This window comes from Loxodonta africana, chromosome X, assembly GCF_030014295.1.
Source record: "Loxodonta africana isolate mLoxAfr1 chromosome X, mLoxAfr1.hap2, whole genome shotgun sequence".
Taxonomy (NCBI): Eukaryota; Metazoa; Chordata; class Mammalia; order Proboscidea; family Elephantidae; genus Loxodonta; species Loxodonta africana.
Window position 1 is genome coordinate 122,675,988 of NC_087369.1, and position 27,277 is coordinate 122,703,264.

At 44.5% G+C, this 27,277-nt stretch overlaps 1 protein-coding gene across 3 annotated transcripts; it reads left to right on the plus strand.

Annotated features, from left to right (window-relative positions):
- The first annotated feature begins 11,453 nt into the window (after positions 1 to 11,453).
- Positions 11,454 to 25,513, plus strand: LOC111748597 (G protein-coupled receptor associated sorting protein 3-like). 3 transcript variants are annotated; one of them, XM_064278639.1, is made up of 6 exons: positions 11,454 to 11,711; positions 13,230 to 13,349; positions 20,185 to 20,256; positions 20,682 to 20,746; positions 21,071 to 21,149; positions 21,508 to 25,513. In XM_064278639.1, exon 6 carries the CDS (start codon positions 21,804 to 21,806, stop codon positions 23,610 to 23,612), a length of 1,809 nt encoding a protein of 602 aa, XP_064134709.1. In that variant the 5' UTR covers positions 11,454 to 11,711; positions 13,230 to 13,349; positions 20,185 to 20,256; positions 20,682 to 20,746; positions 21,071 to 21,149; positions 21,508 to 21,803; the 3' UTR covers positions 23,613 to 25,513. The 3 variants fall into 3 exon arrangements, with proteins under 3 accessions (XP_064134709.1, XP_064134710.1, XP_064134711.1); XM_064278640.1 differs by having other exon boundaries at positions 21,071 to 25,513; XM_064278641.1 differs by lacking the exon at positions 11,454 to 11,711 and having other exon boundaries at positions 12,957 to 13,349.
- The last annotated feature ends 1,764 nt before the right edge of the window (positions 25,514 to 27,277 follow it).

Genomic DNA, 27,277 nt, shown 5'->3' on the forward strand with positions numbered 1-27,277 from the left:
AGACAGCACACAATACAGGAGAGGTCAGCATAACTGGACTAAACCAAAAGCAAAGAACTTTCCTGAATAAACAGTGCTTCAAAGGCCAGCGTTGCAAGGGTGGGGGTTTGGGGACCATGGTTTCACAGGACATCTAAGTTGATTGGCATAATAAAATCTATTAAGAAAACATTCTGCATCCCACTTTGGAGAGTGGCATCTGGGTTCTTAAACCCTAGCAAGTAGCCATCTAAGATGCATCAATTGGTCTCAGCCCACCTGGACCAAAGGAGAATGAAGAACACCAAAGATACAAGGTAATTATGCACCGAAGAAGCAGAAAGGGCCACATAAAGCAGAGACTACATTAGCTGGAGACCAGAAGAACTAGATGGTGCCCAGCTACAACTGACGACTGTCCTGACAGGGAACACAACAGAGAATCCCAAAGGGAGCAAGAAAGCAGTGGGATGCAGACCTCAAATTCTTGTAAAAAGACCAGACATAATGGTCTGACTGAGACTAGAATGACAGAATGTCATGGTCCCCAGGCCTTCTGTTAGGCCAAAACAGGAACCATTGCCAAAGTCAATTCTTCAGACAGGAATTGGACTGGACTATTTTTATAGGATAGACAATGATAGTGGTAAAGAATGAGCTTCTTGGATGAAGTAGACACATGAGACTATGTTGGCATCTCCTGTCTGGAGGGGAGATGAGAGGGAAGAGGGGGTCAGAATCTGGCTGAATGGACACAAAATGAGAGAGTGGAGGGAAGGAGCGTGCTGTCTTTATTAGGGGAGAGCAATTAGGAGTGTATAGCAAGGTGTTTATACATTTTTGTATGCAAGTCCGACTTGATTTGTAAACTTGCACTTCAAGCACAAATAAAAATTAAAAAAAAAGATTTACAGCCTTGAATACCCTATGGGGCAGTTCTACTCTGTCTTATAGGGTCGCTATGTGTCAGAATCGACTCAACAGTAGTGGGTTTCGATTGAAATAAAATTGTCCTGTATATACGTTATATACACATTTTATATGACTGTCTTATATATATATATATATACACACACATATATATCTTATTATTTTTGTTTGTAGCATGAAATCTCATGGTATGAGGAAAGTTACTTTTTGAGAACACTTTACAGTTGCTCAAGCCCCATTTTTTGAAGGATATATCTGATGGGAAACACCATCACCCACTACACATACAGCATAGTAAATTCACGCAGGTTATGCTCCTTGTTGATGGTTGGGAAGTCTAATGATAACACTGTTGGTAAAAAGAAGCGACTGTCTACTCATAACTTACAAAGTATCGTTCGGGTACCATACTGGTTTCCAAGTATTATCTCATTTAATCTTAACCACAGACATGGGGTAGGTCTCATTCTCATCCTCATTTTAGAAAGGAAGAAATGCGATTCAGACCAAAAAGAAAGCTTGCTAACATCACCCAGTGAGCACCCAGTGCAGCCTAGGTCCAAGCCCTGGTTTATCTGACCCCAAAGCCCTCACCCCTGACCAGTTATATGGAGTGTTGCTCTGTGTGACAGCTGAGGCCAGCGAGGGGAAGTGGCTCACTTACACACACACACACACACACACACACTAGCTCACACGCTCACACATACTCAAACATACTCACACAAATGTACTTTCACACACACACACACATTCACACAGACTCACACACTCACACACACGCTCATACACTCGTCACGTTCTGTTATCACAACACTAGAATTCTCCCCAGATGGTTGGCTGCAGCCAAGAGGACACATGCAGCTCACAGGTGCTGACAGACGGCCAGGTGAAGTGCGCCCAGAACCGCACCCGATCGCAGTCTACAGAGACGGAAAGGATGCCATCCACACACTGTGTACAATAGGGAGTATCTGAAACACAGTGAATCCCAAACAACCTGGAGTTGAAAAATTGATGAGGCCACATCCATGGGATGGCATTGTGGTCAGGCATTAAAGGCACGTTGTCATGAAAACGATAATGAGAGAGGATTTGTTGCCTGTCAGATTAGCAACACTTCACATTCTTTCCCGTGAGTGGAGAAAAGGCACTTTCCTACGGCGTCCTGAGGAATGGGAATTAGTTATAGCATTTTTGAATGTAATGTATTTAGATAACATTTTATAGGCACCAATGTTTGGAAACAATACTTTCAGGAACTTACAAAGAAATGTTTACAAAGATATTTGCTCATATATGAGCAAGGGTGTTAAGTATACTATTGTTTGTAATCGAAAAACTGAAAGAGGAAGGAAATTTGCAGCAGGATGGTACCGGTGAAATAAACTTGGGCTTCCACACAGTGTAACACCAGGTCAATGTAAAAAAAAAAAAAAAAAAAAAAAAAACAAAGCTTGAAACGTTCTCATAATAAAAACGTTACCCTAGGAATGTATTTACATGGAAGGATGGTCATAGCAAGTGCAAAAGGACATTACAAAGGTAACAAGCGGCATCAATCCATTTTTGCTTATATAGATATGTAGCTGTTTACCCAGAGGGCTCGAAGCACAAAAAAGAAAAAGGATCTTTTTCTTCCACTCACATACAGCTTTCTCTTCAGCATAGAAAGAGAATGCACCTCCCGTCTGGAGGCCTTCTGTATTCCTGCACCCTGGGTATGCCTCCTTTGCCACCCAACCTTCCAGAAAGCTCTCTATGATGGGTTTGGGCCAGTGCCTTTCCCTCCCACTTTTCTGCTCTGACAAGGTTAGGCTGCAGTTCAGGTTTCTGTCACGAGGTGGCGCCGAGGTACCTCCATTCTCAAATTTCTCTACAGAGGGGTTGATAAAAGGACCAAAAACAACAATACCCTCTTTTAAAACCCAGGTTATGAACCTATGTACAGAATGATTCTGATTCTGTCTGACAAAGGTACAGGCATAAAATAATACCATAAAAACACATGCTCTGAACACCCAGAGGCTGAAACACCAGGTAGCTGTAGCGCACCTTGGTGTGCCAGAGGGCGGTACAGCGCAGAGCCTGGCGGGCAGGGGTGACTGAGAGGATGGGGGTGTCGCAGCGGGGTCTGGGCAGCTGTGTCCAGAGTGGCCTGGAGAAGGGTAAGAGAATAGGAGAGTGTCTGTGAGGCCTTTGTAGGGATAGGGCGATGAAGCGTGAAGCCCTGCTCTCTTGCCAGTGTCCTCTCTACAGTGTGGACGTGTTAGCTGACACTCGTGAGGGAAGAGACAAATCAATGAATGAGAGAGTTGGGGTCAAGAGAAAATGTAACTGCCAAGAGAAAATGTAACTGCTTTAATATACACACGAATTTTTCAAACCGAATTGATATCATAGTAAACAAGCCGTTTCCTGACGTTTATTCAGCTGCGCAAAATGCACTTTTCGTTAAAAAACAAACGGTAATGAGTGCCACCTGGTGGCCAGAACCAGGATTGCAACCCCGAGAGTCAGAGCAGCGCCCTCAGGAAGGATAAATGGATGGAGGTTGGGATCTTGGCTTAAAGGTAGCAGACAGAGTGTTCTGGAAGTTTTCAACCATTGGCAACAATCTCTTTGTATCCTTCATTTTCTGGGATACTCAAACGCGAGACTGGAAGTGAACAGTCTGAGCAGAATGTAAAGCTGCATCTGTGTGTATTTGGGGTGAGAGACCTAGAGGAGACCTACACACACACACACGAACAGTCAAAACAATTATTTTTATCTACTTCGTTTCCCCATAAAGCTCAATAAAATGAACCTATACGCACACTACTTTGTTATCCATTTGTTCATGAGTATTTTGTCTTCCAAATTTGTAAAATACCTTATATCCTGAGGGCAGGATTTCAAACAATATATCAAAGTATATTTATAAACTGAAATTACCCTGTATCTCTCACTAGCTGGACTCACACCCCCTGACCCCAAGGCGTGTGTTGTCAATGGTATGGTGCATGTTCTCTGGATTGTCCATCAGTGAGGCAGACACAAACATGCACACCTACACAGCCACAACTAGAGAGGAAGTACATTACTCATCTTTTTTTGCAACTTGCCTTTGTCACTTAATTAGTTAATATTAATCCTCAGGATTTATATTTGCATCTAATTAGTTCTCCTGGTCTTGGCACATTTTAACCTCCCTACCGTTCACATATATTTTACTGTGAATTCTCTGTTGAAATTACTCGCCAATCTCTATTTGTTAGTAAGTGTGCTTCACAAACCATGAATACCAACACGGTATCTGAGATGCACCGGTAGTTAACAAATGTGTTCTCCCTGATTTTAAAGTTTCAACAATATTGTATATAATAATAATAATATTTAAAAAATTAATTAATTCAAAAATAATATTTAATAATAATATTGAAAACTGTACAGGTGATTTAAAAAAAGGAGTTAAACAACACCCCGGAAACCCTGGAGGCTTGGAGACGAAATGTGAAAACTTCTTAGAATAATGTCATTTAGGCACTGACTGGAGACAACAAAGTTGTTTCCTGATTTACTTAAACTCCCCTAAAGCTACAACCCTAATATGGATAAAGGGTCAAATAATAGGTAACCCGATAGCTGTTAGGATTCAATGAGATAAGATATAAAAGTAGTTCTGTGCCTATTAATGTCCTTCCCTCTAGATCACCTGCCCCAGGGCAACACCTGTGCTCTGCCTGAGGTCCACTCACCTCTTCAGGGATGGGACAATTGATGTGACCCTACCCGCAGGTCTCTTGGCACAAAGGTCGGGAGCTCATCTCCACTATCATCTTGTTCACCACGTGGTTGAGTGGGTATCATGGGGCCACAATAGCAGGGGGTGTAAAAGAGCCATTTCTCAAGCCCTGGGAGTCCGTGTTCTAAAGGGGAGGCTGCTCGGTGACTTCTAGGGAAGGAACCTCATTGCAATCCTGCCACTTATCTGGAGAGGTGACTCAGGTCCTCTAACCCTGAGCTTGTTCTTCTGTGAAATCAGACTCACCATGCCCTCCCCACAGAGCTGTTCTGAGGGACAGATGAGAAAACTCAGAGCACAGTGTATATGGCAGGTAGCAAGACTTCAATCACCCTTTAAATGTTGAGGTACAGCGGTAGGGGCTGCCTGAGTCTACGGTAATACAAGAATGGCTTTGTCGTTCTTCTTGGCATACTGTCTGGCACACAGCAGCCACTCAGTACATGGTTATGAATGAATGAAGGTGACTGCTGGGTTCATTCTCTGGTGAGCACCCACCTCATCACACAGAGCCTACGAAGATGCAGAGTCTGAACACCTCTGTCCAGTGGATGCTGGATGCCCTCCACTCCAGAGTCCAAGGGCAGCATCTTTCAGGAGATCTCATCCCTTCTTTCCCTGAGGGACCCAGACCCAGGCCCCTTCCACAACTTTCCTTCCATTCTGGGCATTGAATTGGAGTCTCCCTATGCAGAGGCCTGGAAGGATGGGTGGTGTGGGTGATTTCCAGAACTTTCCTTCCTACCACATATCTGTGGAGGTGATGGGTTAGAACCTCAGCAGAGGAAGCTCATTGCTGTCCTAAGATGAAAGCTGGACGCTGGGATGTAGTGCACCTGAGCCAGGCTGGAAGTGGGTGTGGCTGGACAGTGGTCACCGTCTTGCTGGCCTCCCAGCCAAGGACTCACGCCCTACTCTCTCCATCTGCCCGTCTGTGTATCAGTGTGTCTGTGCCCAGAGCCCCACAAGCAGGAGAAGTAGTGGTATATAAAGGGAACCTCCATGCCCACTTCAGGGATGATGGTTCAGGCGCAGAGAGTGTGGGGAAGACTAAATGTGAGCAGTCATCCTTCTAGAGATAAGACAGGCACAAAACCAGGCCAGAAACCTCCCTCTCTGACCTTGCAAAGGTGTAAAGGAGAGTGAATTTGAAACTCCTCATTCTTGTCCTTGAGGATCAAGAAGAATCCAACCATCTCATCCTTCACTCCCACACATTAGCTATGTGACCCTGGGCAAGTCTCTCAATGTCTCTGTGCCTTGGTTGTTGGGTTGAAAATGTAGTATTTGACACAGGTTCTACAGAATGATCCTCCCTAGAGTTAGAGAAATACATAAGGATGAAAAAAGACTGATAATTCTCTCTTCTATACGCCATATGCATTTATTTAATAAATATTTAATGGAGTATCTATTATGTGCCAAGACCCACAAGGCCATACACCATGTCTTCATCTCAGACCTTTCTCCTGGGTTCCAGACACATATATTCAACCACCCACTGGAAATGTGTATCTAGAGCAGCGGTTCTCAAATGGGGGAGATTTTGCACCCCACCTCAAGGGGACGCGTGGCAACGTCTGGAGACAATTCTGGTTGTCAGAACTAGGAGTGCTACTGGTATGTAGGGGGGAGAGGTTAGGAATGCTCCTAAATATGCTACAATGCATAGAACAGCCCCGTACAACAAAGAGTTATCTGGCCCAAAATGTCAATAGTGCCAAAGGTGAGAAATCCTTTTCTAGAGGAAGGTAAAGTTAAACTCAACCCAGTGCCGTCGAGTAAAGTTATAACCCAATTATTACCTATGTGCACAGATTCAGGGTAGAACCCAATCTTGGGGTCTGACAATCCTCAGTTAGAATCACCAGGCTGCCTTTTTGCAGGTATGTGTCCTTGGAAAATGTATTTGACCTCCATGAGCCTTAGTAAAGTATGCCTGGGGTGAAAAATGAATTAAAACAGGGAATACTGATACCTAACTCACAGAACAGTCCCAAGGTTAGTTTCCTTCCCACCTCACTTCCTAGCTTCTGCTTTGGAGATGACTTTTGCCTAACCTGCATAGTCCTAAACACTATAACTCTGCCCTAAAGAGCTTCTGGAAATATAACAACAGGAAGGAAAATAAATTCCCATTGTGTATAAGTCAGTGCCACTTCTGTGTGGTAGAGTTGACTAATGCAGATGGGATAGGGGAAGATTTTCACCCCATTTCCATAGCACCAGTGTGTCTTTAGTTATCCCTTCGGGGCCCCTGTTGGACAGTTAACGTCAGGAGTGCCCGTGACCTGGGTGTCTGGGTTGTTCTTGTGGCTCCCAGGGAAGGACACAGCATGATGATGGGTCTCCTGGAGAGGACAATGGAGAGAAAGGAAGGAGATGTTTACCAGTGCCAAACCCACTAACTTCCTTCTATGTGACGTGGGGTGGAACCCTACCTGCTTGTGGCTACAGACTCAGTTTTAGGACATGTGATTTGAGTTGATCTTCTAGTAGGTCAGTTTTGTGTATAAGTCATCTATCCTCCCTCTTCTGAAGCATTTCTGTCATCATTTCAATGTTTATATTCTCACAGAGCCCTGGTGGCATAGTGGTTAAGAGCTTAGGCTGTTAACCAAAAGGTCAGCAGTTTGAATCCACCAGCCGCTCCTTAGAAACCCTATGGGGCACTTTGAGTCAGAAACGACTCGATGGCAATGGGTTTGGTATTTTCATTCTCATGTACTGAGGGTAAAATGAGTTCAACCACATTACAAGAAATCTGGGACATTGCTGGGACCAGGGGAGAAAGAGTGCTAGTGGAACCCCTCAATGGCTCTTAACACTTGTGCTTGGAAGGGGCACACTCCATTTCCTCCCCAATTTAACTGGCCACATCTAGTCACATGGCGAGTCCCTGGGTGGTGCAAATGGCGAAGCACTGGACTACTAACTGAAAGGCTGGCGGTTCAAATCCAACCAAAGGTGCCTCGAAAGTAAGGTCTGCTGATCCGCTTTCAAAAGGCCACTGACCTGAAAAGTCTACGGCGCAGTGCTGCAACCACAACAGTCACATGTCCAAGCCGGATGTCAGTGGAGGGGGGTCAGTGGGCCTGGCAGGAAAGGACCTGGTGGTCAGGGGCAATTAATATGTTTGAATAATTATAAAATTGTGGGACAGTTCTACTCTGTCCTGTAGGGTAGCTATGAGTCGGAATGGACTCGACAGCACTGAGAGAGTTAGCTCTCTAGAAAAAAAGCTAGAGAGAAAGAACAGGTCCAAAAATAACTGTGAGCAGCCACCTGAGTCCCTTTGTTGGTTTAGGGATGGCCTCTGATGTGAAGCTGATTCAGAAAGGATGGGGTGTTTATTTCTGCCCTCACGCCACATTTGAGTATTTTCCTCGTTATTATTACACAGTCCTGTATGTTTATTGTTAACAGTTTATAAGGTAAGACATAAGGAAAAAATAAACCGTCCAATTACATCACCCTATAATAGCCTTTTCACCCCTCATGCTCTGGTGGGAACGTGATTTCTCAGTGTCACCCTCCTGTATATACACCATGTGGGTGCTGTGTTATGATTAGTAGTAAAGTGCTGGGAAGGCCCCGCGTGTGTTAAAGGAATAATAGACAACAGGGCGGCTCAACTGGGGCATGGAGGACACAGGACATGAGGCTGGAAATGCAGGCTGGGCCCATGCAGTGGGGAGCTTTGAACGCCAGCTGGGGGCAAGGAGTTTGTAGTTCTCTTGGGAGGCGGTGGGCTGCCTCGGAGAGCATCTGGGTGATGAGATCAGACCTGGATTCGGGAAACTGTTCTGGGCAGCTGTGTGCACAGTGAAGTAGAGAGAGGATGATGACAGAGAAGAGGGTGAGAAGCAGAAGTGGGGAGTCATACAATAACTGTCCAGATACTAAATAAAGGGGCTTACACTGCTGTCTCTTTCTGAGTGGCACTTGAAACATAGCGGACACATCACTAACGGAATAATCACGGGGTCTTTGTCTCTGTTATCCCAGCACCTAGCACAGCCTCTGATACTTAGCAATACCCTGGCGAGGATCCAGTGCCAGTGCCCAGGGTGATCAGATCATTTGCAGCAGGTGAGGCTTCAGGACTCAATGGGTGAACTTACAAGTAATTCTAGGTTTAGCTCAGGAGCAGTTCACTAGACTCTTCCTCTGATTTACTTAACCACCTCCTAATTCCCATACCCTGATCTGAATAAGAAAATATGGGGTTGATAATAGTTAACTTGAATACCTGTGAGGATTAAGGATGATAACATGTACAGTGCCTCTTGCCCATAGTTGTTTTGTATATGTTCATTTCCTTCCCTCTGGATCATCTTTCCAGAGGGCCATATTTGTGCTTCTGTCTGGGCCCCCACACCATCTCAGGGACCACGTGATCCATCTGACCCCACAGCTAGGCCTCCTGGCCCAAGGGACAGGATTTCATCTTCACCATCATCTTCAACAAAAGTAGAGATTAACCAGATGGGCTTGACTTAATCAGATGAGTCCCTTAAAAGCAGAGAGAGTTCTCTGGCTGTACACAGGAAGGGAGGTCAGAGACTCAAAGCACCAGAAGGATTCAACGTGCCTTTGCTGACTTGAAGATAGAAGTATCCACACGGCAAGGAATAGGAGCGGCCTCTAGGAGCTGAGAGCATCCCCCATCTGACAGGGGACTGCAGTCCCATAGCCACAGGAAATGAATTTTGCCCACAACAAGAATGACCTTGGAAGCTGATTCTTCCCTGGAGCCTCCAGAGAGGAATGCAGCCCGGCTGACACCAACACCTTGATTGCAGCCTTGTAAAACCTTGAACAAAGAATACAGCCATACTGTGCCAGACTTCTGACCCAAGGACTGTGAGCTAAAACTGGGTGTGGCGTTCAGTTGTTAAGGTGTGGTTACACTCCAAGAGAAAACGAATACACTTTATTTAGGTAGAATCCATATTCAACACATATACAATGTGTGTGTGCGTGCCCGCACGTGCACGTGCACGCAATCTCATGTATAAATAAAAATGGGAGGAAATATAACCCCCTGGAAGCAGTTTTGACCCTGCCTGGTGGGATTAAAAGTTATGAGTATACTCATAGCAGCGTTAGAATGCATTTCCTACATTTTCTAAATGGATGATGGGTTACTAATTGTTCATCAGGGATAAAGACCATTTGAGCTTTATTCATGTAAAATATGTTTTATTTCAGACTTTTAAAAAGGTATCAGAACTAAAAACCAAGCCCATTTCTGTTGAGTCGATTCCAACTCATAGCGACCCCATAGGATAGAGTAAAACTTCCCCATAGGGTTTCTAAGGACCGGCTCGTGGATTTGAACTGCCGACCTCTTCGTTAGCGGCTGTAGCTCTTAACCACTGTACCACCAGAGTTCCTAAAAAGGTATAAAACACAAAAAAGCTATCCAGTTGATTCTGACTCATAGCGACTATAGGACAGAGTGGAACTTCACCCTGGGGTATCCAAGGAGTGGCTGGTGGATTAGAACTGCCGACCTTGTGAGTAACAGCCATAGCTCTTAACCATTACACCACCAGGTTCCTAAAAAAGTATACTAAGTAGTATAGTAGGCAAACATGTACATACAACCAAGGTTATGAAGTAAAACACTGTAGAGTGGATGCCCCTGTATAACCTCTCTGGCTGCCTCACACCCAGAAGGAACCACAGTCCAGAATTTGTTTACAACTCCCATGCTTTGCTCCATATTTTACATCCCTAAACAAAACACAATCTCTTTGTGTATTTTTAACTCTAAGTATATAAGTAATATCTTTCTATATCACTTATTGAAACTTATTGTCTTTCCTCTGAAAATAGTGCTTTTGAGATTTATTAAATCAGGGGACTTTGCAACTAAAAAATAATTTTTTTTTTTAACAAGGGGACTTTACAACTATCTTGGTCTTATTAGCCATGCCTCCCTAGGCTTCATACCTAATAATGCTACAGCTCACTGTGACTTCCTTCTTCTCCAACAGATGGTGCCAAAGGGCTCTGCAAACAGGGTGTACCAATCTGTACTCCTCCAGCAGTGTATGGTGTTCTCGGGCCCCACATTTCCCATTTGAATGGGATGCAGCATACACACATGCTCACTCACCAGGCTTCCTTCTTACACCCTAATATTATGTCAGGGCATTTTCTGAGGCATAAACTGAGACCATTAGCTGAGCAATTAGGCAAACCTTTCTATTGTTCAATTGACTGGGTTTTTGCCTACTAAACAACTCGAATATTCTAGGCCTGCCTCCCTGAAATAACTCTGACATTCCTTACCTGGGATTTGTAGATGTTCCTAGATCAGTAAGTCACATGATTGTAGACGGTCTCCTAGGTTTCTGTCACAGATGGGTCACTGCTTTACATGGTGCGTGATTTTTATATGCTCACCCTCAGAGAGCTAGCTTATCGTCAGGTAACCCTGGGACACCTCACTGAGCTCGGCTGCTAACCAGAAGGTCGGCAGTTCGAATCCACCAGCCGCTCCTTGGAAACCCCATGGGGCAGTTCTACTCTGTCCTATAGGGTCGCTATGAGTCGGGATCTACGGGATGGCAACGGGTTTGCTTTTGGTCTCTTTATGAAGCAAACAAAATTTCTGACAACAGGAGCATGCTTTCTTCCACCACATTGGGCAAACTTCACCGATCGCCTGGGTCCCTGTCTGTACCTGTTAAAACCTGTTGCTATGGAGTTGATTCCGACTCATAGCGACCCTACAGGACAGAGTAGAACTGCCCCATAGGGTCCCTGTCTAGTGCTCTAATTAGAACGCTGTGTCAGGTGGCGGTCTGAAAGGCCCAGGTGTTCTGCTTTCAGCGACAGATGAAGGGGGGGGACAACTGAGCGGAGGCGTTTCCGGTGCTTCGCGGTTGCCATAGAAACCGACATAAAGATGGCGACCGTGACGACTTTTCAATAGAGAAGGACAAGACCCGGTAAGAGGAGCAGGTTCCCGCCATCAGGTGTTTGGGACTCAGCAGAGGAGGTGGGTGCTCCGCCGTGGGTGTGGGGAGACAAGGGGCCCCAGAGCCAAGGGGTGATTTCCTGCTTTGGGACTCGGTGTCCTGCTGTGTCGTCAGAGAGAGAGACGGGCTGTTGTGGTCCCTGCCGGCCTGAGGGAGCCTGGTGTCCTTCTCCAGGGGTGTCCTGGAGGTGTTTCCATACACAGGTAGGGGCGGTGAGAGAGGGTCCTGGGAGGAAAGGGACAGAGAGGGGAAGAGATCATGTGTGCATGTATGTGTGTGCATCTCTGCAGCTGGAGAGAGAGCGTGTGTGTGTGTGTGTGTGTGTGTGTGTGTGTGTGTGTCGCCGCAGCTGCGGGGAGTGTTTATGGTGAGGAATACTTGAGGCAGTTAATGTGCATCATGTCGGTCCCATTGAGTTCCTAGGGGATATTAGGAACCAAGTGAGGCTTGTTGTTTTCCCTGGGTTTACGTGGCCTCTGTGGGTACCAGAGGGCTCCATGACTGCTGTGGGATTTGGTGCAGACTGAGCCCCCATTTATGATTCTTGCATGAACCACTTATAACTATGACAGCTGTCAATTGTTGCTTTCCTAATTCTGTCTAGATTTGCTAATTAGCATTTGAATGTAGACTAAAGCTTCCCTTTCTCCCTCATCTATCCGTATACCCATCTATTCATGTGTGTATTAATTTTTATCAGTAAAACTCATAGATTCCTATTTTACTCAAAGGTTTACCATCTATTGCTATCATTGTTTTCATGCTCGTTTTGTCCCCAAAGTGGCCAGTGGAAGCTCCTTCAAGTTGCCCTCTGTGTCCTTTTGACAACTCCCTAGAGATGAGAACGTACTTTACTCTCTGAGCCCATTTCCCCATCTGCAAGGGAAGTAATGATGCCTGCCCCAGAGCATTGCTTTGAGGATCTGGAGAGAACAAGTCTGAAAATAAAACCCTACAGCCTGTGGCATCTGTGGGTCTCGGCAAATATTGGTTCCGCCTTTCGCCTTTGCCTCTGTCTTTCTGTGAACGCCATGATTCTGACGTTAGCATAATAGCAGAGCTAGCAGAGAGCATAGATGGAAATGTACCAGCAAGCAGGGATAAATCCACATTTCATTGTGTCCCAATGTTCTCTGTAGTAGAATTCTCAGAATAATATTATTCCTGACCATTTATTTTTATATTGATTTACTTTGGTAGCAAATGGCTGTTCATGAAGACTAGTGAAGGGAGACAAGACCCATTAAGGTGAAGTGAGCTATATCAAATATTCATTTACCTAAAATGTCAAAAAAAATGGTTACTTTTAAAGAGTTAAGCATCGGTATCTACTGATAGCAGTGCAAAAACTGCTTTACGGCTTGAAACAAAACAAATGCCCATGACAAAACCAGCTGTATTTAATTTTATCTAAATTTACTTTCAGGCAATGGTCCAGTAACACTTTTCCTCCCAAAACTCTCTGTGACTGGCACTTTCCCCTCCATTACTGGAAGAAACAGTCTTAGTTTTCACAGGTTTTTCTGTTTCTTCTTCAGGTCCTCCTACAGCTCCAGCTCCTTGCGGATTCTCCGGCTTCTCCTCTCCCGCCTTCTGATCCACCGTTTTCCCCGCCGCAGTCTGACCATTTATTTTTTAAATCTTTTTTTCTTCTATAGGTGAGTATTATATAACCCTAGTTTTCAGGATAAGACAATTGAGATACTGCAAGGTGAAATAAAGTATTCAAAGTCACACCGTTTGTAAGTGACACAGCTAGGGGTTGAACTGAGCACGTCTCCAGTACTGTACTCCTAGCCAGTCCAGTTAGGAAGAAGAAAAAGGCATTTGTTGAATGATGGCAGCCCATGGTGGTTGATGTTAGGCAGCAATCATAGCTCTCTGGGTGGAAACTATGCCTCAGTAGTGATTTTGCCATGTAGCAGAGGATGTTTCTGTAAGTAAAGCAAAAAGTTAATAATTATAAAAATGAAAAGGTAGTGATCATCACTGTTACTATGCAGTAGATGGCTTGGGTGTTAAAATCATTCCCTGGACTTCCATGGTGAATTAATTTCCCTTTGAGGAGCTCGGAGTGCTTTTTCAGATGGACTCCCACTCCCCTGTCCCTGAGGCGTTGCTGGTTAGGAGCAGGGCTACTCTGCGCCCCTTGGACAGGTGAGGCCAGATGAGGCCAGGTGCCTTACCCAAGGTTCCCTAGACTTACTGGGTTAGGTGTGGCACTGGGGCCTAGGTAGATCTCCTATCTCTCATCCAGTTGTCAGTCCCTCATATGTAGTGTTAGCTTTCAACCCTGTGTGTAGCAAATCACCTTTCAAGGCTCAGGGAAATATGCACCAAGGATTAACTTGCAGGAGGACCATCCCCTTGCCGTTGCGCTGCTTCCTACTTATGGTGATCCCATGTGTTACAGAGCAGAGCTGCTCCACAGGGTTTTCTTGGCTGTAATCTTTATGGAAGCAGATCCCCAGGCCTTTCTTCTGCAGTGCCACTGGGGAGGTTTGAACCCCAACCTGTAGATTAGCAGCCGGGCATGAAGCATTTGTGTTATTGTCTCACGGTTCTAGAGACTAGAAGTCTGAATTCAGCTTGTCGGCAGGGACATGCTCTCTCTGAAGGCTCTAGGGGAAGGCCCTTCCTTGCCTCTTCCTAGTTTCTAATGGTTCCTAGCAATTCTTGGAGTTCTTTGGTTTGTAGGTACATCACTGCAATGTCTGCCTCCAACTGTACGTGGCCGCTTTCCTCTATGACTCTCTGTGTCCCTTCTCTTCTTTTTATAAGGACACGAGTCATATTGGATTAGGGCCCACCCACTCTAGTATGACCTCATGTTAACTAATAATATCTTTAATGATCCTATTTCCCAACAAGGTCACGCTCACAGGTACGGGAGGTTAGGACTTCAACGTATCTTTAAACCCATTGCTATTGAGTCGATTCCGACTCATAGTCACCCTATGTGACAGAATACAACTGTCCCGTAAGGTTTTCTAGGCTGTAATCTTTATGCGATCAGATCGCCACGTCTTTCTTCCATGGAACCACCTGGTGGGTTCAAACTACCAACCTTTTGGTTAGCAGCTGAGCACTTAACCATTGTGCCACCTGGGCTTCCTAACGTTATCTTAGTGTGGTTTTAATTGCATCTCTGTTACTAAAAGCAAGTTTGAGCCTCTTTATATATGTTTAAAGACAATTTGCATTTTTTTCTGTAAGCTGTTGATATTCCTTACATGTTTTTGAATGGGTAATTAGTTTTTATGCTTTTCTGTTTTAAACTTTGATATAGAAGTGAGTCAACACTTTGTGGGAGATATAAGTTACAAACATTTTTCCGAGTGTTTTTTTAATTGGCTATCATCTTTCTCCTGCAGATTGGCTGATGGGTTCAAACCGTCAACCTTTCAGTTAGCAGCCAAGCACTTAACCACTGCAGCACCAGGGCTCCTTCTATTTATGGGTAGAAAACCAAAAACCAAACCCGTTGCCATCGAGTTGATTCTGACCCATGGCAAGCTGAGATACTTATTTGTTCTTACCCTTTTTTTTCACTTCCAAAACCAAGACATGTTTGACGTAGGTAAAAATGGAAAAAGAAAGAAAAAAAGTAATTAGAAACTTGTAAAAGTCTACTACTCATGGGTAGGCATCATTAAAAGTTGAATATAGATATTGTTTTCAGAAATTTTATTATGTAAATGTCACTTGTATACTTAAGGACAGCAATGAGATGATATTACTTACAATTTTCTGAACTGCATTTTTCCAACAAACATCATATTATAAAAGTCAATCCATGTCTATCAAGATAAATCCACATAATAATAAAAGTGGCAGTAGAAACACTAACGGTCAATTTTAGAATAGAAATAATGTTGAAAATGGTTAGTATTTATTGCTGACTTCCTCTGTGCCCAACACTGTTGTATATGCCAAAGCTATACTTACTCATTTAATCCTCACAACAGCCTGTGAGGAGGTGCTTTGTAACCAACTTTAATCATAGTGGAACTGAGGCACAGAAAGCAATTTGCAAGGACAAAACTTGAACAAGGCTGTGTGGCTCCCGAGTCCATACAGCTACACAGTATACGCTACCTCCTCTTGTAAGACCTTACTGTTAAGCAGGGCAAAGCACAATAACAGAAACCGAGGTACTGTGATCATTAAGGTTATGTGTCACCTTGGCTGGGCCATGATCCTCAGTGGTTTGGCAGTTATGATGTAGCTTGGCAGTCGTATGATGATGTGATCACTTCCAGGATGAGATTTGATATAATATGATCACCTCCATGATGGGATCTGCTGTGAGTAGGCTATCAGTTGAAAGGGAGTTTCCTTGGGGGTGTGGCCTGCATTGAATATATAAGTGGACTTCCTGGCAAGGTTCGTGGGCTTTTGCTTACTCTGGATCCTGCACCTGGCTCCCATTCATCTGACCTCCACTTCTTGGGACTTGAGCTAGCAGCTTACCTGCTGTCTTCCCTGCTGATCTTGGGATTCACCCATCTTTGCAGCCTGTGAGCAATAGCCCTGCTGTCTGACCTGCCAATCTTGGGTTCACCAACCCCTGCAGCTATGTGAATCAGGAGAAGCCTCTCTCCTGACCCATGCATTGGGAAGTTCCACCAAACCAAAACAAACCCAGTGCCGTCGAGTCAATTCGGACTCATGGAGACCCTATAGGACAGAGTAGAACTGCCCCATAGAGTTTTCAAGGAGCAACTGGTGAATTCGAACTGCCAACCCTTTAGGTTAGCAGCTGTAGCACTTAACCACTACGCCACCAGGGACGTTCCAGCTTCTATAATTTCATGAGCCATTCTCTGATATAAAGATATATATTTATACACTTTACTGCTTTTACTTCTCTAGAGAACCCAGCCTAAGACAGCTACCATCTTTGTTTGTTTGTTTTTTGTCAGTTTACTAGGCGTAAATTTAAAATCTTGATAATAATCAGTGTGGCTTAGAAGATGGAGAAAATGGGCCTTGTTATACTGTGAAAGGGTCTCCCCTGACATCTTGTCTCCCTTCCTGTACCTTGGGGATGTTCCTCATTCTAAAGCTGAGTTGCTTTCCTGTGGGTGGGGATGAGAACACGTAGGTTTCCCTGCCATTTTTTTATTCCATGTAATTACAAGACCAATAGATGTTTATAATAGATGTAAGAACAGATAACATAGAAAAGGAAATAAAATAACTCCCCCAAAATATACTAAATAATTTCTTTTATAAGGATTAACACAAACTGATTCCTCTGAGGCAGATTTAAAGGTAACCCAAATGTGCAACTTTTCTAAAGTACTTTACCACCCCATCATGTCTAACATCATCTACTCCTCCTCCCTTCAGTACTCTTCCTCTGGTCTCTGGGTTCTGTAAGTTACTGCAACATCTTACAGAACTCACAAACCATACATAGAGTTAAGAGTTAAGTGGTTTATTAGGTAAGTAACAGGGAACAACTCAGAATCAGGAGCAACTCAGGATACAGTTCTTGATTGGGATAGCTTCTTCTTGCCCTCTGCTGTTGGGCCCTGTTCAGGGCCTTCTCGGGCAAGTGTTACAACTCTCAGCCCCGAGGGTCGGGAAGCCCCACCTCAGCTGTCTGGCACCAGTCTCCTGGTTCCTGCAGTTTCATGCTGCTATCGCTGTTGCTACTGCTGTGCATCCATCTTGCTGTTTTCTGTGCTCCAGCTCCTCCTCTCTCTCTCTCTGTCTCGTGCCTCCTTTTAAGCCTAGCAGGATGGCAAAGATAGCTAATCTCCTTGTTAGAGTTTCATATATCTTATTTGCAGGGTCCCACCCCCACAAGTGCTCCACGCACCTTATTTGCATAAGCAGCAAGCAGTCCAATCCCCTTGAGGGGCCATAAGCACCTTATTTGCATAGTACCACCAAATCCTTCTGTGGGAGTCACAAGGATTATGGCTAGAAGGGCCATAATAAGTAATTCACTGCACCGCAGGCCACCCCCGGCTCTTCCAGCCACTGGCCCTTTCATACTTGAAGAATTAACTTCCCCTTCTTTTTTTTTTTTTCTGTCTTAATCATCTAGTGCTCCTGTAACAGAAATACCACAAGTGGATGGCTTTCACAAAGAGAAATTTATTCTCTCACGATGTAGTAGGCTACAAGTCCAAATTCTGGGCATCAGCTCCAGGGGAAGGCTTTCTCTGTTGGCTCTGGAGGAAGGTCCGTGTCCTTAATCTTCCGTTGTCCTAGGAGCTTCTCCCCGCAGGAACCTCAGGTCCAAAGGACACGCTCTGCTCCTGGCACTGCTTTCTTGGTGGTATGAGGTCCCCATGTCTCTCTGCTCAGTTCCCTCTTTTATATCTCAAAAGACATTGACTTAAGACTCTATCTAGTCTTGTAGATCTCATCAATATAACTACTGCTAATCCATCCCATTGAGATCATAGTGATAAGGTTTACAACACATTGGAAAATCACATCGGATGACAAAATGGTAGACAATCATACAATACTGGGAATTATGACCTATCCAAGTTGACAGTTATTCTGGGGGGACACAATTCAATCCATGACACTCTCCCAATCATTTTGCCAGTCCCAAATAGTCATTAACAATCAGTCCTTCAGTAGGGCAAAGAGTACTCAGGGTGAGGTTACGCAGGTACCAGCCATTCAGGTCTGCCCTAGGTATCCATTTGCTCTGGTCAGGTTCTCCAAAAGTCATCTCAGATTAACCCTTTCTGGCCTCTGATAAAATTTACCTGAGAGATTATGCCCTTGCTCTGAGTCTCTCTTGAGGTATCAGTATAATGTTAGATTTCCCCTACTGCATTACCCGTTTATTCCTTCCTTTACCTTCAGTTATTATTTCCCCTCCTTCCATTTGTCACTTATTTTTACCCAAACTTTTTGACCTTGGGAAAGAACATCAGGTTTAGCTGCTGTGCTAGTCCATATTGCTGGTAGCAACACCAGTCTAGCAAGTGCTTCCCCCTCAATCCACTCCCATTCGTGTTGGGTGGGGTTACCTGGGTATAACACTAGTGGGCTATCTCAGCCACTAGGCAATACAGCAGTATTCACTGTCAACCCCAATTTTGCCAGATGGGGGAAGGTACAATCCATCCCATCAGGCCCTTGAGAATTCTGGCATACAAGTTCAGGGGTATAGTTACAGTCTCTTGCTTAGGGATCACCCCTGCTTCCAGCGCCTGCAGCTGCATCCCTGGTCCTGGGGCTGTAGCAACCAGCTGGAAATAAGTAATTTTAGGTGACATGGGGAAAAACTGTACAGTGGCACCAGCGTCCTCCCCCAATCCCTCTTCCCCAGATCCCCCAGAGAAGCGTAGCAATCTGTCCAGTGGTGATCCTCCCTTTGCCCTCCACATGTTAACTGTGAGCACATACTCATGAAAGCATGTGAGCCAGCCCTTCATGCCTTTATCTCCCTCTGTTTTAGATAACAAATGTTTGAGTTGCCCATTCCAATTCTCTATCAAACCATTACTCTGAGAGTGGTGTGCAACATGGTATGTCCATTTACTATGATGTTTCTTGGCCCGTTGCTATACCCTGTGGGCTGTAAAGTGTGTTTCTTGGAACAGTATCTTTTGTTCCAATCCCTTAATGGTGTTTTTGGCATTTGCATCTGTCACAGGATATGCAAAACCCAGTCCAGAGTAAGTATCTATCTATTCCTGTGAGGACCCATTTGTAGCCACCTGGTGCCACCGGTGTCATTGGTCCAATATAATCAACTTGCCAGCTATGTGCAGGGCCTTCCCCCCAGGAAATCTGCCCCATAGGTATCTGCAACCTCTGTCTTTCATGCTGGCAGACAGAACAGTCCTTATTGGCATTTTGTGCCTCAGAGGGTGCAAGAGGGATGTGTCTAGATTCAGCCCATCTCTGTATTGCTGCAGCACCCCCATATCTACCCATTTCATGGACCCCATTGGCCAACTCACGTGAGCGTAGCAGCAGATCCACTCGCTGACTCCAATAGCCTTCCAATCCAGGAAGGGCCACAGGCTCCTCCTCCCGGTGCTATATAATTTTATGGGACCATGGACCTATATGCAGCTGGACATTGCCCGAACTGACACTATGTGGCACATGGCTATAATTCACCACACCACACATACCACCCACAAATAAGCACCGGTAATATTTTCTTCAAGATCATATTCTTCCAAAAGCTTTCTTATGCAGATATTTATATATTTATACATGTGTGCGTGTATTTATATTTTTATGTACAAAAATAAGATGTTATCTTCAGTTTTGTAAACTTCTTGTCTCAGTCAACAACAACAACAAAAAAAAACCATTGCCATCGAGTCGATTCCAACTCATAGCTACCCTTTAAAATACCTCAAATTTCACTGATGTTGAATAAACATCAGCCCGTATCATATTTTTTCATGGCTGTAAGAATACTAATGGCCAATAAGAATACATAAAATGGCTAAAATTTATAATGTGCCAAGTGCTTTTTATGTATTGATTCTCCAGGAGGAGGACTCTCCTTTGGTAGGGAGGTGGACATCTCCTGAGGACCCCCACTGTGTGGGCAGCCTTACATAGGTAAGTGAGGTAGGATCTAGGTATGAAGCACATGGGGAAGGTGAGGGGGCACATAATGCTATTATTGATATAATAGTTCCCACTATCTTCTCTGCATGCTTTCTAAATATAGTTGCCCGTGCTCTACTACCCACTCCTACACCTCATGTTTTTCTCAAGGAAAGAGGTGTGCCCTCTCCTGGGAAATGGCTGACTTCAGAGTTGGGGGGAGGGGTATTCAGACAGGCTGTGTGTCTGGCGGGGAGATGGCTGGGGAATCACTGGAGGAGACCCAGACAGGTGGTAGGCATTTAACATGGCCTTGAACATATAAAAGCTAGTGTTATAACCCTTGTCATGGGTGTTGGGCCATCTGCTAGTCCCCCATCTCTTCTTTTTTGTGCCCTGTCTTTCTGTCAATCCATACCTCTGTCCCTTTCCTATAGATGTCTGTAGGGAGCCGTTCTCTTGGAACTTAAGAAAGAAGACAGAGTATTAACTTGGATCCAAGGTGGGTATGAACATGAGTACCCCCGTAGACTGGGTGTGGGGATTGCCTGTTGGCAGTCGGGTGAGACCAGATCACATCTTGGACCATTGACTTCCAGCTTTCCAGACACCTCTGCCCTCGCCCATTTGTGTACAGGAAATGGGGGCTGGTGAGCCAGGATCATGTCTACGGAGTAATTGGTAGATACTAGGGTGGGAAATGGGGAAGGAAGTGATGCCAAGAGGGTCCAAGGACGTCGGCTATGTTGCATAACCAGTGCTGTAGATTTGGAAAGGCAGATGTTTGTTGGATTGAGAGACCACCCTTGTGTGTCTTTGCCCATAGATCTGCCTGTGGATCTGCTGTAGAGCTTGTCAACTTTGGAAGCAAGGAAGGAGGGGAGAATCGCACCGGATCAGTGCAGGTTGGCGTGAGAATGAGGCCTGCCTGGGTAGACCTGTAGGGGAGTGTTTGGTGTACACCAGCATGGGGTCAGAAGGGCTGGGTGCTCCTTAGCCTCTCTTGCTCTCATCTCAGCAAGCTTTCCCACGGTCCATGCTCCTGTTTGATGCAGAGGAAAGAGTGTGTAGGGCCTGGGCAGGGTATTGTTTGGGAGTAGTGAGAGAGTGGAAGGGATAAAATGAGGACGCAGGTTTTCTACTGATCGACTTGTACCACACAGTCAGTCTCTGCTCTTTCTTTCACGTCTCTCTATATGACTTTGTGCATAGAGCAGTACAGTGGGAAGAGACTCAGAGACCCGTTTCATTCTTCCAACTCAGGTCCATCTGCAGTGCTGGCTGTGGTGGCCTTGGAGTGGCAGAAGACCATCCCTCTGAGCAGGTCTGCACCCAGGAGCCGTCATCTTCCTCCAGCCTGAGTGTGCCTCTGCCCTCTGTCTGTATCATTAACAGAGGCTGTGTGTCACGGACTCTGTGACTGTTGAGCCAGCAATTGACTCTGACTGTTCCTTCCAAGGCTATAGCCTGACCCAGTGAAAGAGTGTTAAGGCACTGACCTGAGACAACTTGAGTTCTAAGGCCGATATTGAATAGGGCTACATAACGAGACTTCAGGCATGCCTGAGAATAAGAGTGGAACCCATGCTAAAACTAGGAAGGGGACTGGCGTAAAGGCTGAAGCAGAGAGGGAGGCTACTGGAATAGACAAGGCCAAGGCAGGGTTTGAGACAGATGCAGTAGCAGAGACTAAGGTTGCTACTGAGATGAAGACAAGAGCCCTGTCAGAGCCTATGGCTCTGGTCAAAGGCGTGGCTAAGGCCATGCCTAGATCCTGGGCCAGGTCAGGGGAGGAGATGAATACAGACTTTGGTCCCAGGGCTGAGGATGAGGCCGCTGTGGTATCTGGTTTTTCTTGTGTGGCTGAGGAGAGTGCTGCATCTGGGGCCACACACAAAGATGAGACTGATACTGATGCCTGGTTCTGGGCTGGGGAAGAGGCTAGTATCGGTTCCTGGTTCTGGAACGGGGAAGAGGCTGGTGGTGATCAGACAAACGCTAAGGACGAAGGTGAAACTGATATTGGTGCCTCAATCAATACTGAGGAGTTGGGAATAGAGGCTGCTACTGGGGCCAGCTGGAAGCCTAGGCCAGGGGCGGAGGAGGAGGAGGAGGACGAAGAGGAGGAGGGGGAGGAGGACGAAGAGGAGGAGGGGGAGGAGGACGAAGAGGAGGAGGGGGAGGAGGACGAAGAGGAGGAGTGGGAGGACTACGAAGAGGAGGAGGAGGAGGAGAGGAAAGTCATTATTTGGAAGTGGTTCTGGGATGGAGATAAAATTAGTTTTGACCCTAATCCTAGACCCTTGTACAGGACAGTTAGGCCCTGGGTGACGTGTGAAATTGATGAAAGAAATAGGCCCAAGGACTGGTCTGAGGTAACTATCTGGCCCAACGGCCCTGCTGAAATTCCGGCATCGTTGGCATCTGGATACCAGGTCCCGTCGAGGACAAGGCCTCTTTCATGTACTGCCCAGTCCTCAGCTGAGAAAAACACGGGTTCCCTGCCTGTGGCAGAAGCCGGTCTTCGTGAGGGCACTTCCATATGCCTGCAGTCTATAGACGCGTACCCATTTGATTCTGAGACTTGCACTCAGGCCATAGAGAAGATCAGAGGGCAGATCAGGATCAGGGAGCTGAATGGGATTAGGCCATTTCCTTGCCCTTGCAAAATGGAATGCCGCCTGAATTCTGAGGACTTTGAAAAACTTGTTAGCTTACTTAAGTCAAATGCTGATCCTGTCATTCATAAAATAGCTCAAATTGCGATGGGTGTCATCAAGGTTCATCCCCTTGCCCAACAGCTCATTAATGAGATGGGTGTGCTGACTGTTATTGAAAGCTTGCTCCATTTTCGATTGCCAAACGTGACAAGAAAGACTGAAATTACTCTGAATCCCATTTCTGTGGAGGAAAGACAACGCAGGAATATAATACATGTTGTGCATATGTGTAAGGAAACCGTGTCTTTTCCCTTGAACTCACCTGGTCAGCGATCTGGATTAAAGGAATTAGGGCAGCTGAGTGCTGACCGTAACCATCACTTCATTGTTGCCGCTTACCTTCCAGAGCTTTCCCGTATGCTATCCCTGGGAAATCATAAAACCAGAAATCTGGTTTTGAAAGTACTTTTGAATATGTCTGAAAATCCCATTGCAGCAAGAGACATGATGAATATTGAGGTATTGTCAGCATTAAAACTCATCTTTCACCAGAAAGAGGCAAAAGCCAATCTTGTTACTGCCGTGGCCATATTTGTTAATATAAAGGAGCATATCAGAAGGGGATCGATTGTAGTTGTTAATCCCGTGAGTTATAATGAACTCAAGGCCGTGTTCCGTGAAGCTAAAACGATTATTGAAAAATTGTAAAATGAGCCAGAAATAAAAGAGAAAACTTGGAACAATCTCCAAACTTTAATAGGCTGTATGTTCCCAAAGAGCCTTGCATAATGCTGTGCTTATCACCATGTGCACGTTATAAATTGCATCTTTAACATGATGTTACTTGTGACAGCCTCTGGGTTTGAGCTAGATCATATTTGGATATCAAATGAATATTACCAATTGTAAACGTTCACTTGAAGCTCAATAAAAGTTAAAAAAAAAATGAATATTACCCCTTGAGCCGAAAATACCTGTTGATCTTCATCCTGTCTAGTTTGGAAGATGTGTAGCATCTTCCATAAGGAGATCATCAACCAACATTGGAAGTAAGCTAGCTTGTTCATTAGTATCTACAGAGATCCATTTGTGGCTTCACGTGGCAAAAAATGAAAAGCAAAGCACAACAAAAGAAAAAAAAACCCTTGAGTTTATAGTCTAGTTGCAGAAATAAGGCATATACACACAGAAATATAAGCGCCAGTACCGACAGCGTATATATGCTCGTAGCCAAACGTGCCCTCTTGATCCTTAAAGGAAGCAGGGATTGCTACAGTGTAGACTGTTTAATGTAAAAGGAATAACTGTTTTCCCTATTCCACCTGCATCACACAACTCATTCTACAACACATAAACGGACCTGAGTCTCAGTCAAAAGGTCATGTTAGTTTATTTAATTTTTTATCTCGGTACCACATTTGGAGTTCTCATATTGTCAGGCTATTTGGTTTATGTCAGTGTCATCTCTTACAGAAAGAAAGGAAGGAGGTTTACAGGGGAAACATTCCCCGAGTGCCTACTCTACGTCAGACACTGTTGGCACCACATTTTACAGGTTTTTTTTTTTTTTCTGTCTCTTTCTCCCGATGATCCTGTTGGATAGGCTACTAGTGTTTCTTTTTATTCTAAGTCATTAATCTGGGTACTCTCCAATGAGAATCCGAGGGGTTTAATTTTTTCCTACATTCCCACAGCTGGCAGGTGCCATAGCTGTTTTTCTGGTAATCATGTTTGTCTGATACCGAAACCCACTCTCACCACACTGCCTTACAGTCCCCCTTCACTTTTTCCCATGGTGGTCTTCAAGGCTCAGGGACTATTTGGTTTTAATGGCTCAATTCTGCTGTGGATGATGTCCCTGCCGGGCTTGCAATTCTTAACATTTAAATTTCTCCAATCTGGCCATGTCAGTTAGGCTTTTGGCTCCACCTGGCTGGAGGTCAGGAGAAAAGTCTGGGATGAATAGATGGATTTGGCCCAACAGTCGACCCAGAACGGCAGCTGTTGCAACCCATAAGATGGTGATTTCTGAAAGACTGTATGGTCCAGAAAGTATTCCCAGGAGTTTGGCCTGTGGCTGAGTTCTGTAAGTCTTATGGCAGGAAGTACAACCCATGGCCTGAGCTAAAGAGAAAGATTCTGTGTGTGAAAGTATCGGGTTATACGCTTTAAGACTTTTACACAGTTAAACGAAATCATGCTCTCAGTGCTGTTTGTAACATGCTTTTTCCCTAGCAGTATATTGTGAAGATCTTTCCATGTCAATAAACGTAGTTCTAAAGCATATTTTCGAATCGTGTAATATTTTGGTATATAGTGTCCCGATTTTTTCTTTGCATATTTTCTTATACACATATGTACACATTTATTCTTTTGCAAAAATGGGAGAGTGGTATTCTGCAACTTGCCTTTTCCTCGTCATTATTTTCCTAATTCATTATTGTAGAGATCTGTCACATGCTTTTTATTAAGAGCTTCATTGAGGTATAACTGACAGACACCAAACTGCACGTATTTGGTAAGTTTAGAGATACGTATCCATGCATGTCACCATCACCACAATCAAGATAGTCATCATATCTGTCTCCCCCCAACAGCTACTTCCTGCCCCTTGGTAATCCCTCCCTCCCAACCCTCCCTTTGTTTCTCCTCCCCCCGCCCCCCACCCCGCCCCCGGCCACCATTGATCTTCTTTGTATCCACATAGTTTTCATTTTCTATGATTTCGTACCAATGGATTCATACAGCGTGTACTCTTTTTCTTTTTTGGGGGGAGGGGGTGTGTCTGGCTTCTTGCACTCAGAATAATTATTAGACATTCATCCATGTTGTATGTGTTAATAGTTCATTGCTTCAAATTGCCAAGTAGTATTCCATTCCGTGGTTATACCACATTTTGTTTATTCTCCTGTTGAAGGACATTCGGGTTGTTTCCAGCTTTTGGAGATTATTAATAGAGGTACTGTAAACATTGGTAGACATATGCTTTTATTCCTCTTGGGTTAATGCCAAGGAGTGGAATGGCTGGCTCATATAGTAGGTATACATTTCACTTTTACATTTCCTAAGTGGCTGTGCCATGTTACATTACCACAAGCTGTGTGTGAGGGTTCCCATTCCTCTCCATCCCTGCTAACACCTGATGTGGTCAGTCTTTTTTCATTTTAGCCATATGGCGTTGCGGTTCTAATTTGCATTTCTCTAGTGAGTAATGATGTTGAACATCTTTTCATATGTATGTTTGCCATCCACATATCTCCAGTGAAGACTGTGTGCAAATCTTTTGTCCATAATTTAAAATGTGTATGCTTTTCTTTTAATACTTTTTTCATTGTACTTTAGATGAAGGTTTACAGAACAAACTAGTTTCTCATTAGTTACTACACATATTGTTTTATGACATTGGTTAACAACCCCACAACATGTCAACATTCTCCCTTCTCTGCCTTGGGTTCCCTATTACCAGCTTTCCTGTCCCCTCCTGCCTTCTAGTCCTTGTCCCTGGACTGGTGTGCCCCTTTAGTCTCGTTTTGTTTTACGGGCCTGTCTGATCTTTGGCTGAAGGGTGAACCTCAGGAGTGACTTCATTACTAAGCTAAAAGGGTGTCCAGGGACCATACTCTCAGGGTTTTAGGTAGTTTTCATATTGATTTTTAAGAAATTTTTAAAATATATTGTGGATACAAGTCCTTTATCAGATGTATGTTTTGTAGATATTTTCTCCCAGTGTGTGGGTTGTTTTTTCAAATTCTTTTTAAAGTATCTTTCAAAGAGCAGAAGTTTTTAATTTTGGTGAAGAAAAATTTTTTTATTTTCCAGTTGTGCTTTGGTGTTGTATATAAAACATTTTTGCCAAACCCGGTTCACAAAGATTTTCTCCTATATTTACTTCTAAAAGTTTTATAGTTTTAGGTTTCATTTTAGGTCTGTGACCCATTTTGAGTTAATTTTTGTGCATGGTGTGAGGTACAAATCAAAGTTCGTTTTTGGCATAGCAATATCCAATTGTTCCACCAACATTCACTTAAAAGACTCTTCTTTCTCCACCGGGCTGCCTTTGCACCTTTGTCAAAATCAGTTGTCCATGTATGTAGGGTCTATTTCTGGACCCTTTCTTATGTTCCACTGACCTACTTGTCTATCTCGATGCCAGTGCCTGACTGTCCTCATTGCTGTACCTTCATAATAAGTCTTGAAACCAGACAGTGTGAGTCTTCTTTCTTCTTTTTCAAAGTTATTTTGGCTATTTCACCTCTTCATTTCCATATGCAGTTTAGAATCAGCTTGTCAATTTCTACAAAGACACCTGCAGGGTGCTTAGTTGGGTTAGATTTGAATCAATAGATCAATTTGGGGGAGAACTGTCTTCTTAA